This window comes from Lutzomyia longipalpis, chromosome 4 (assembly GCF_024334085.1).
Source record: "Lutzomyia longipalpis isolate SR_M1_2022 chromosome 4, ASM2433408v1".
Lineage (NCBI taxonomy): Eukaryota > Metazoa > Arthropoda > Insecta > Diptera > Psychodidae > Lutzomyia > Lutzomyia longipalpis.
In genome coordinates this window covers 18,689,976-18,702,616 of record NC_074710.1, presented here as the reverse complement: position 1 = coordinate 18,702,616, position 12,641 = coordinate 18,689,976, and the positions used below count along the sequence as shown (strand labels likewise).

General features: G+C 31.1%; 1 protein-coding gene across 1 annotated transcript; it reads left to right on the top strand.

Annotated features, from left to right (window-relative positions):
- Positions 1-12,589, top strand: LOC129795405 (chitin deacetylase 1). Its single transcript, XM_055836645.1, has 6 exons — positions 1-65; positions 195-340; positions 2,949-3,106; positions 3,499-3,748; positions 9,211-9,532; positions 10,989-12,589. The coding sequence occupies exons 2-6, from the start codon at positions 286-288 to the stop codon at positions 11,815-11,817; spliced, it is 1,614 nt and encodes a 537-aa protein (XP_055692620.1). The 5' UTR covers positions 1-65; positions 195-285; the 3' UTR covers positions 11,818-12,589.
- Positions 12,590-12,641: the final 52 nt, after the last annotated feature.

The following is a 12,641-nucleotide window of genomic DNA, read 5'->3' as shown; positions in this document are numbered from 1 at the left end:
ACTCTCTCTTACGTTTTCTTGGAATCAATGGCAGTTTAGTTACTACATCCATATTTCTCTTCGTGGTAAAAAAGTTTTAAAAATTTTTTAAAAATACATTTTTAAAAAGAATTTAAAGTGATTTTTTAACTCTTTCTCTCTCTCTCTTCGTAAAAAAATTGTGTAAACTAAAGTTTTTTTTTATTAATTTTTAGATTCTCAATAGAAGTAATTTTAATTACTAAAAGCAAAAAAATTAAATATATATGTTCTGATATACAAATCATCGAGAGATCATCGAGCATAATGCAAAAGATACTAGTGCTACTCATAACACTTTTTATACTTTCAGTTTCTAGTGGTGAGTGAAATTTTCCATTGTAAAAAAACCGAGCCAGCGAATTATTTATATAACATTTATAAAAGAAGAAAAAATGTTTCTTGGAGATAATCTTGTGTCAGTGTTTTACATTTTATTTCTCTCTCTGTGCTCAATCTTATGTAAAATTAATTATTTTCCTTATGTATTGATTTTCCTTTCCATGTGATGTTTTTTCTTTGAGATTTTTTTAAAAATTTTTCTTTATGTAAAAGTTTTATTATAAAAATTTTCATTGAATTGAGGACATTTTTCACATGAGAGGAAAAAATAATTTTAAAAAAAATTGGGGTCCTGTGGGGCGTCGACGTTTCAATCTTGAATATCTTCCGGGGTATGTGTCGGCGCCCCCACCTTAATGTCTCTAAATCAAAGATCTTTTAATGTGTTTGTGTGTCGTGTGTCTGGCTAAATAGCTCCATGAAATATATGCGGGGGGGTGGAGGGGGTACAGAAAGTAACTCTTCCAATATTTAAAATTGAACGTTAAAACATTTTTTTTCAAATCATAAGAAAACCTCCACATTAAATAAAAAACAAATAAATAAAATAACGTCCCACTGTCCACAAAAATCCACACAAAAAACTACTCAAAACTACATATTGAGAGCACGCTATATATGTACGTAAGGTAGTTGAGAGACTTTTTAATTTCTTTTTTTTCTGTTGAAAAAACGTGATATTTTTTCAATATAAATTTTAACACCATTCATATTGATTTCCCATTCATATTGGCGCCAGTTTTAACCTCGCTGCGTGAGGCATGAAAAATAAAATGTAAAAGAAGAAATTCCAGACAGAAATAAAGCCAAAAAATGCCCTTTAAAAATCCTCTTGTAATTTATTCGCTCTCCGAAAAAAACGTGCAAAGAAAATTGCAAAACTTCAAGATTCCAAAAAAAAATTATTTATACAGTAGTGCCTCGGTGTATAACGTTTGTTGTTTCATTTTAATAATCTTTAAAGAATTTTGATACTTATTTGTGATTTATGTGTCATTTTTTACAATCATTGACCAGCCGGGTAAACTGTTTTCTACGGTATTTATTACGCCGCGTAGAAAAATCGCTATACAAAGTGGAATAAATAATTTCCATTATAGTTATGATGTTTAATGAGATCAGTATTATATGAGGACTCAATAGAGACTACATATGGATCTTAATTGTATCTAACAGTCATAAAAAATCTGACTGAATTTCCTGGCGTGAATTCTAAATTTTCTAGTTTTCCGGTCGTGGTCAGGTAAAGGGGGTAAAGGATATTTCGTCCGTTTATTGGACGAAATATCCTTTGTATGGAAACGACCGAAAAACAGGAAAATTGAAACTGTAATTTAACCCTTCCGAGTTTGAATTAAATTGGTTGTTTTTCCAATTTAGATATGCATTAAACTTACGCAAAAGAAGCTAGAGAAGACGTTTTTTTTCAGAGAAATAACCTCTAAAAGCATCCTTAGAATAAATATCTGGCTGAAAAGACCGCATGTTTCAATGTTTTCATGTTTCATGCCGATTCTAAAGAGTTTAAAGAAGAAAAAAGACTCAATACTGACTTAAGACTTCTTTATAAAACCGTAAATACTGATATGGCCTAATTCCAGCATTATATAGATTTACTACTGCGAGACATCACTGTATTACCGACATTGTTTATGTAGGTATCTAGTTTATTAGTCAGTCGTATGGGGAATTATATTTACAAGATAAAATCCACCCATGTCTTAATATATTCTGAGAAATAACAGAAATTCTGAGAAATCCATTCACATTTTTGAGCATCTTATTTGTACACAATGTAGAGAAAGAGGGGGTTAATGCGATTAAAGTGTGATACATGATACACTGAGATTGGCTTTTAGCTAACTAATCACTGATAATTTTTGAGTTAATCAGATACTTTAGTTCTTACAGACCTTATCAAATATTTCACGGTTTAAAATAAATAATTAATTACATGGAAAATGATTTTTTACGCTTTTACCCGGCTGGTCTTTTTCTATCCCTTTCTTATCTCTGTAATCTTTATCACGATATTGATATTAAAATAAAAAAAACAAATCGTTTGAAAGAGAAATGGATGTTTTGCTTATTTTGCTTATAACTTGGAGATGTAAGGTCAATGAAGATCCCGGCCGGCGCACTTTAGAGACAAATTTAGTAAATATTTTATACGAATTTTCTCTTGATTTACAATTTAAAATATTTATTTAATTTATGAAAGTTTTTGTATTTTTTCAATTCATTGACTGACTGGTAAAAAAAAATCGCAAATAAGTAAAATTATAAATTATTTGCCGGTCGGGTAAATGTCAGACAAGAAAATGAATTTATTACGGCGTAAAAAATAGAAATTATCAAGGAAATTATAAATTGTAAAATTCTTAGCAAAATCTTCATGGAAGTCAGTACCTAAAGGGATTTTAAAGAGTACAATTTTCATAAAAAAATAAATCAATAAATTACGTATCAAGTAACCCCGGTTTCCCCTATACTTAATTATTATTTTCGACTATTATGTAATACACCATGAAGCTAAAAAAAAATCTGAGAATAAATTTTAATAAAAATTTTATAATTTCTCATTCAAGTGTCATCCCATCGTGTGAAAAGACAATCAGAAGATTCATCAAAGAAGGAAGAATCTTTTGAACAGGAGCTATGTAAAGACAAGGACGCTGGAGAATGGTTCCGGCTTGTTGCTGGTGAAGGAGATAATTGTCGCGATGTCATTCAGTGCACGTCATCGGTAAGAATTCATTTCTTTCTTGTAAATTAAATTATTTACTAAAGACATTTTTCATTAAAATTTCTTAAAGAATTTATAGAAAATTAATTCTTTAAATGGGAATATTTCAATCTAGAAAATGATGTCAATTTACCAATTAAATGGTATTTATTTATTTATGTACATAGCATATATTATGTATGTATCAGTCATGTTAAAGCATATCAAATCATTTAATAAAATTACAATCATGACCACAAAATAAAGCTCCAAACATTATTTGTTGACCTTTCAAAAGAGAAGATCGTAAATACTGTGGAAAATCATTAAAAATAAAATTTCAGAAGATGAAAAATTGGACATAAATGTGTTAAGTAAAACGTTGAAATAACTTTCAATAATTTTTTTTACAGGGATTGCAAGCAATTCGTTGCCCTGCTGGCCTCTATTTTGACATTGAAAAGCAAACGTGTGATTGGAAGGATGCTGTAAAGAATTGCAAATTGAAAAATAAGGAACGCAAAATTAAGCCATTGCTCCACACGGATGAGCCACTCTGTCAAGAAGGATTCTTAGCCTGTGGCGATGGGAATTGCATTGAAAGAGGCTTATTCTGCAATGGTGAAAAAGATTGTTCCGATGGATCTGATGAAAATAGTTGTGGTGAGTTTGAAAAGTATTTTATTTTTAAAAATTAAATCTCTCATTGGCCTGAGGAAGATCCCGTGAGAAACGAAATGTCACAAAAGACGTAAAAGTGAAGAAGAAGAAGATAAAATTCTTCTTTTGACAGCTTTTAAAAGTCAATTCACATGTCTTTTAGAGACACAAATAGTGGGATTTACTACATAATTTGCCAATAAGCTTCATGAAGCAAATGCTCATATTTTTTAGCTGTGATTCTTTCTTCAAAGAAGCACAGCTTCTGTGTACACTCTAAAATCCAAAGTCGTCAGATCGGGCTCAAACTTGGGATGAGCACGAATTAGGGTCCCCACATTCCAAAAAACGTATGCGCCAAAAATCTTTCCGGCCGTCCGTCCGTCCGTCCGGCCGTCCGTCCGGCCGGCCGGAACCTTTTGCTAAATTACAAGAGAACGGTGTTAGATAGAGACTTGCGGTCAACGGCAAAGTTCAAATATCAACTGGAAGACATCCAATTATGACGTCAAATTTTACCCCCCACCCCTCCGTCCGCCATTTTGAATAACCTCAAAATTTTGTTTTCGCTATATCTCAGCCTATGTTATAGCTAGAGGTCTGAAATTTTGATATGTTGTAGGGGCCATCAAGACCTTTCCAATGATACCTCATTTTCGAAAATCGGCCAAGCCGTTTAGCCAATATGGTCGACACAATTTTTCATCGAAAATTAGCCATAACTCGAGAACGGCTTGACCGATTTTGATCAACCCGGGCTCAAATGAAAGCTCTCAACAAACTCTACAACTCTCCAGAAGATCCGAAGCTTTAAAAATGACCGCTAGGGGGCGAAAAATCAAAAACAAAATTTTCGATGAGTTTTCGATGAATATCTCGAGAACCGCTTTATAGAATTGCTTCATATTTTGATATGTTATAGTTGACTATAATATCTGTCACCATGCCAAAAATGAAGAAAATCTATGTATCCGTTCCGGAGATATCGCTTTTTAAATTTTACATGTCATATCCTGAGTTGCATAAGTCCAACGCCACGCGAAGCGGGGCGTTTTATATATACACATATAAAATAAAATAAAATATATATAAATGCATAGATATATACATTATATATATACATATAAAAATGCAAAGATAAATATATATAAACTGCAAAGATAAAAATTAAATATAGCATGGATGGAACAGTATAAAGCGAAAGAACGGTAAGTAAAACTTACGGGCTGTGATTCTTTCTTTGTCAGTGAAATGTGAAATTGACGGAAAATTGAGGACGGGCAAATTTTGAGGAAGGCTTTCTCGCGTACCGAATCACAGCCAACGCCCACGATTAAGGCTTGTCACAAATTATCTGCGCGTTGGCTGTGATTCGGTGCGCGAGAAAGCCTTCCTCAAAATTTGCCCGTCCTCAATTTTCCGTCAATTTCACATTTCACTGACAAAGAAAGAATCACAGCCCGTAAGTTTTACTTACCGTTCTTTCGCTTTATACTGTTCCATCCATGCTATATTTAATTTTTATCTTTGCAGTTTATATATATTTATCTTTGCATTTTTATATGTATATATTTTTCTTTCTTTCACATTATTTAATAGGCAGGTATTTACATACATACCTACGCATGAAGCACTAATATCCTGTACTTTATGTATGAACATTAAACGTGTGCTTTTCAAATATGAATGTAGTGATTTTTTTTTTGAGGGAAATGTGTCTTATATGTATCGTATATGTATGTTAATATAATTTATTTACTAATGTACATACATATATAAATTTATAACAGCTTTACTTTCACATCTTGTAAATAATGTTAAAAACGAAGAACAAGTTTTGTAAAATTGATAAATCTGAAGCGAGTTGATGGATACCTTTACTAATTTATTTGATTTTTTTCTTTTATTCCTCTTCCTTTCTAATTGTTTTCCGAATTATTTGAAGAAAAAAAAGGAATTTTCATACTTAGAATTAGGACGCTTAAGTAATCCGAAGAAAAAACTTGGATTTTGGCAATGTAGAAATATTCAAGGATTTTTCCATGTTTTGAGATCATCTGAGAACAAAATAAAAAAAATACTTTATGCACAGTTGTAAAGTATTTTAGACATATTTAAATACTTCAAATTAATTAATTCATTTAAAATTTTATAAAGAAGTCGAGTTATTTTTGATCTTTTTCTAAGAAAATGCGGAAAAATAAATTTCTCATTTCTGTTCAGAAAATATCTGATTTTTCATAAGCCTTAATGATGCTTTTCAAAGATTTTAAGTATTAATCTATTGTGGAACTTTTAATCTATTTATTAAAAAAAAAAACATCAAAAAACACCCAGAAACTTCATGACCCGGTGTGCCGGTTTTTTTCTGAAAATATATATACCGATTTGTTGATTAATTGTTTTTATTAACCGATATTTAACGAATACCTTACCAGAGAAATTAATAAAATTTAATGAACTTAATAGTTTTTAAATATTGGGTAAAATTAACTAGTCTGACAGTCTTAAGATTCCTTAAGAAAGACTTAAATTTTGTTAAAGTTTTCTTAAGATTCTTTAAGTCTGCTTAAGATTTATTAAAAAAATCTTAAGATTTCTTAGGAAAAAAAAGATTTTTAAGTAAATCGAGCAAAATGCATTTTTTTAAGTTTTCCTTAAGTATTCTTAAGAAATCTTTTAAAAACTTAACATATTCTTAAAAAAAACTTTTAAAATATTCTCTGAAAACTTAAGTCTGTCTGACTACTGAATTATTATTAATTATTTTTCTTAAAATTTACACGGAACTTTGCAAAATATTAGTATTAGGGGAGAAAGGGGCGAAAAAGTCAGTTAGAAATTTTCAAATCGAGGGCTGCATTGTAAAACCGGCTAAGTCGGTATGAGTTCCGAACCGACTTAGCTGGTTTTACAATGCAGCCCTTGAAATGTTAATTTCTTTCAAATTATTCCTTACTGGGATTATCCTCAGAATTATCGGTAGTGAAGTCTACGGAAGACAACTTTATGAATGTTACAAAATATTTTTAATGAAAAATTTAAACAGTTTTTTACCCCTTACTATTGAGTTTATTTAACTCTTATTGTTTTCTTTATTGTATAAGTTTGGAAAGAAAACCGGCACGTTGCATTCAAAAATTTCCATCATGTTTTTCGTAACTTGGTTACCTTATAAATGTTATTTATTTGAAATTTAAGTCTGGTTTATGAATCATTGGAAATAGATTATCTATTTTATTTGCAATAGGTTCATTGGGCCTTATTCAGCGACCAAGAAACCCTTGAAATTCGCTTGAAATCTTAAAATTTCAGTATAAAATTTAAAGATTTCAAGGGTTTCTTGGTCACTGAATTAGGCCCATTATTTGCCAAAATTTTACACTTCTTTATTGTAAGTACGTTAATAAAATTTCTTAAATTAAATTATAAAGAAAATTCTAAGAAATTGAAGAAATTTTATTAATTTTTATATTTTATTAATATAGGAATTGAAAAGTTTTCAGTAACAAAGATTAAAAAAAAAATTTTTAAATTGCAAAATAATTGTTGGTTACCTATATTGGTTAATTCGAATTTTGGGTAGGTAAATCGGTTACCATTTCACAAAAATTGAAATATTTTTGGATATTTCATTTTACAGATATTTATACCCAGTTAAGTTACATTGATTTTTCTTTCGAAACTGTCAGAGAAAGTGAATTTTGGTTTGGTCTTACCCACGGGTACATTATATATGTATATAAGTATATATAATTCGACATATCTGGTGTTGAGCTCATTTATATGTAGAAATATATATAAATGAAAAACTTGGGAGATAGTAACTGGTTTTGGAGTTTGTTGGCAATTTAACCTTGCGAAAATATTTAGCATATTAGTATTTCTTAATCAATTCAAGTGAAAAAAAAATCTCTTGTGTATGTATAACAATGGGTGAGAGAAAGAAGATGAAGAATTGTAAATTTTTCGGGGAGAGACTGCAAAACTTTCTGTTTTTTTTTTCCTTCATCATCATCTTCTCTCTTCTCTCACTCAATACGTGGTTTGTGCCCAAACGCGAAAACTCGCATACATTGAATGTAATAAAATAAGCGCGAATGAAATGGCGCACAAGAAGGCGCGCAGAGATTGTGAAGATTGAAAAGTTATGTATCTTTATGAGGTGTTTGTAACATCATCATGAGATATCATATATGCCAATTTCGTGAAAATGTCACACACTCCCAATTTACATACCTAAAGCATCACGCAATTACAATTTAAATGTCAGACTGTTGCCATAAGGAATAGTCACGAAATGACACAGTCGGTGGTCAAAAAATATCCACATATTAATTCATTTTTTTCTTTATTATTTAATACCTACTTTTTTCTCCAACACACAATTAAACGTCTTACCAAACCCTTTCAATACCAACCGATATATTGGATTATTTCACAAATCAATTGAATTTAGATTGAATTTATAAAAAAAACATTCAAAACGCAAGCAGAAGAAATAAACGAACTCCTACCATGATCATTAATCAAAAATTCGCAAAAATTTTCCACTCTGCAAATGATGAACTAAATATGGGGCTAAATATAGCATAACAACTCACATTGTGGAACATCAAATTCCATAAAGTCCTTTCTAAACTAAGATGATTGCTTAAGAATGAAAAAAAAACTTCTGAAGAGTTTTGATGAAGTTTAATGACCGTGGAAAAGTTTATGTTGCAAATAATCTTTAGATAATGTTTCTTAAAAAGAAATTAAACTTGAAGTGCTTTGCCGAAGATTATTTCTAATAGATGAACTACCGTGAAAATGTTTTATTATTTATTTTATTGATAAAGGGTGTACCAGTATCCCTGATGATTCCCCTAATCGTGAAAATTTGATTTTATAATTGGAACTTCTGGGCATAAATCTAGAAGAAATTGCATAACGGCAAAAAAATCTGAAACGACATTTTGAAGACGTTTAGTTTTACTTTTGCAAGATCTAAGAAAAATTATGATGAAGAAAAATCAAGAACTACACTTCAAAATCGTTAAAAACCAACGATTTATAAGCTTTCAGAACTGCCATCAGAAACGTCTAAAACTGCATTTTAGATGCATTAAAAACTGCCTTTAGAATCATTAAAAATTCCTTTTAAAGCGTTAAATGCATGTCCATAAAAAGCATTAAAAATCGCATTTTAGAATCGTTTAAAACTGAGTTTATTGAATGTCAAAATATAAGTCCACAAGAAGTTCTTAGCCGAGTTCTAAAAACGTCTTAAGCCATAAACTTTACTACATTACAGAACCGTTAAAAGATGAAAACGATTTTTAAGAATTTAAGAAAAAAAACCTTTTAAAAAAGAAGTTTTTGAATAAAACTGTTAAAAATTGAATTTTGCAAAATAATCTCTATCTATTTCAATAAAAACTTATATATATTATGCCTACAATTTTATTTTTTCAAATTTCCAGATATTGATAATGATCCAAACCGTGCACCCCCGTGTGATCCGGCTGTATGCGTCTTGCCTGATTGCTTCTGTTCCGAAGATGGAACAACAATTCCTGGAAATCTTCCAGCAAAGGATGTCCCAATGATGATTACGGTGACATTCGATGATGCCATTAATAATAATAACATTGATCTCTACAAGGAAATGTTCAATGGACGTCGCAAGAATCCCAATGGGTGCGATATTAAGGCAACATTCTTTGTTTCCCACAAATACACCAACTATTCAGCTGTCCAGGAGACCCATAGGAAAGGACATGAAATTGCTGTTCATTCAATTACGTGAGTTTTCTTTTACTTTTTTTGTTTCTCTTTTAAATTCTTTTTCTAATGATCTTTTAACTGAATTCTTGAATTTCTGACGCAGATATTTGGGGGAGATTCTCTAGTGAGACTGACTAAGAATTTCTTTCAAGAAAGACTTAAGTTTTCTTAAGGCTCTTGAAGTTTTCTTAACAATGTCTTTAGTTTTCTAATAATAATATTTTATAATATTTCTTAAGTTTCCTCAAGAAAAACATCAAGATTTCCTAAGAAAAAATATAAGATTGGGCCTTATTCAGCGCCCAAGAAACCCTTGAAATCTTAGAATATTGTATTGAAATTTTAAGATTTCAAGCGAATTTCAAGGGTTTCTTGGTCGCTTAATAGGGCCCATTATAAAGTTTTCTTAAATAAAACTTAAGATTTTTTCAGTCAGGATCAATTAAACTAAATGAACATTTTTCGATGATTTTTTTCTTATTGCTTTCAAGCATCCATATTCCTAAATATCATAAAAAATATGCATTTTGTTCGATTTACCTAAGAAATCCTTAAGTATTGTTTAAGAAAACTTTAAAATCTAAAATTTTTCCTGAGAAATCTCAACTTTTTCATCAAGGAGTTTTAGGAAAACTTATGAAAACTTGAGACTTGAAACTTGAAACCTAAAGAATCCTAAGAAAACTTAGTCTTTCTTAAAGAAGCTTTATTGACGTACTAACGTCTTTTATTTCCTCGTCATCTAAAAGAGAACAGACAAAGACTTGCTAATTGTTTATCAACAAAATTCAATTTTTTAGGACTTGGACCTTCTTTAATCGATAGAATAAAAGAAGGTCCAAAAGTTAGCCAAAGAATTTCGTGTTAGTTTCCGTAGATAATCAAGAAGTCATTACTGAGCCTTGAAAAGTAAGTAACTGTGCCGAAACCTTTTTAACCCATTCAGACTAGACCCTAGAACTAACACATCTAGGCCCTTGAAATTGTAATCTTTGAGGAGTTCGGTACAGCAGTCGAATAAGGAAAGTCAGCGATGTCTTGTCGCTAGTTGCAACGTTTCGACAATTTTATTGCCATCATCAGACTCTGTACAATGGATTACATAAGAATTAGGGGTGTACCAATTTCAATGACAAATTTTTCCTTGACAAGGCTTCACTAGGCTGATAGGGGAGGTGTTGGGGATTTAGAACACCTCTGGGTTGAAAAACTAAAGATGTAAAAGGTTTTCTTTTTGTAGAGGTCAAGCTAGGCAAGCTTACAGGACTAATTTTGACAGGAAATGGAGAAATTTGACAGCAAGAACGAAGAATATCGCTCAATTGAGCGATTTATAGTGTAACAAACTGAGCGTATTTAACGGACTTTCTTCAATAATTCTTCTAATGTTAACCCTATTTTGTGAACATTCGCAAATAACATTTTTCTTTACTTTTTTGTAAAGAAAAAATAATCTCCTCTCCACAATTCACAGGCATAATGATGATGAGAGATTCTGGTCAAATGCAACTGTTGATGATTGGGCCAAGGAGATGGCTGGTATGAGAATAATAATTGAAAAGTATGCAAATATCACTGACAATTCAGTTGTTGGCGTGAGAGCCCCATACTTGCGCGTTGGTGGAAACAATCAATTCACAATGATGGAGGAACAGGCTTTCTTGTATGATTCTACCATTACTGCACCACTCTCAAATCCACCACTCTGGCCGTACACAATGTACTTCCGTATGCCACACCGATGCCATGGTAATCTGCAGAGTTGCCCAACGAGGTCGCATGCCGTTTGGGAAATGGTAATGAATGAACTCGATCGCCGTGAAGATCCTGGCAATGATGAATACCTCCCCGGTTGTGCCATGGTGGATTCATGCTCCAACATTCTCACGGGTGATCAATTCTACAATTTCCTCAATCACAACTTTGATCGGCACTACGAGCAGAATCGTGCCCCTCTTGGGCTCTACTTCCACGCAGCATGGCTGAAGAATAATCCCGAATTTTTGGATGCCTTCCTGTATTGGATCGATGAGACCCTGGCAAATCACAATGATGTGTATTTCGTAACAATGACCCAGGTTATTCAATGGATCCAAAATCCACGTTCAATCAATGAACTCAAGAACTTCGAACCGTGGCGAGAGAAGTGCACCGTGGACGGTCAACCAGCCTGCTGGGTACCACACACGTGCAAACTCACATCCAAAGAAGTTCCCGGAGAAACAATTAACCTACAAACATGTGTCCGTTGTCCGAATAACTATCCATGGATCAATGATCCAACTGGAGATGGCTTCTTCTAAAGCGCAACCAACAAAACAAATTAATAATTCATCACATGTGAGCGCTGAATTTTTTTTAACGTGATGAGACTTTAAATTTTATTGAAATCAACATTTTATTAAAGAAAAAAAAAAACAGTTCAACTTCACCTTTCTTCCCCCGTCGAATTAATTGCGAATTTATTAAACGATTCTTTCTTTTTTTTTCTTTTTAATTTAATTCTTTTTATGATCTTAAAATTAAAATGAAACAAAAATAAAATTTATTGTCTTTCTAAAAATAAAAATTTCATTCAAAAGAAAATAAATTGCCTCATATGAATGAAGAAAAAAACTTAACCTCCTTCATTAAGAAAAAAAAATTAAGAAGTCACACGGAGGGTTAACGAGGAAACAACCTTAGAAGGATTATACTCATATTGCATTGATTTCTTAGGTATTTTTAAAATCTTCAAACTTTGGTACTGAAGAACGAAATAAATATTTTTTTTTATAAATAAACTGTTTACTTGAAAGTCAAAAAAAAAATTTTGTGTAACATTTTGGACAAAATTTATATTTTTTAATGAAATTTTTTTTATATACTTTGTATAGAGCTAATGAACTTTACCAATGGAGATTCTTTTGGTTTATTAAACCTTTACAATGAAAGAAGAATGAGAAAAAAAATATCATGTATAAATGTAAAGTGAATAGAAACAAATAATTAAATTTTAAATGAAATAAGATTTAGATAATATGTCAAAAAAAATAATTCCAAAAGAACTGAAGAATAAACATGTTTTGAGAATGATGTCTCCCATTTCTTTTATTTTTCTTAACTAAATTTTTTTTAATGTGGTAAA

Coding starts and splice junctions, on each gene's coding strand:
- LOC129795405 (XM_055836645.1), top strand. CDS start 286: ATGCAAAAGATACTAGTGCTACTCATAACACTTTTTATACTTTCAGTT. Junction 3,749..9,210: donor ATCTGATGAAAATAGTTGTG/GTGAGTTTGAAA, acceptor TCAAATTTCCAG/ATATTGATAATGATCCAAAC. Junction 9,533..10,988: donor ATTGCTGTTCATTCAATTAC/GTGAGTTTTCTT, acceptor CACAATTCACAG/GCATAATGATGATGAGAGAT.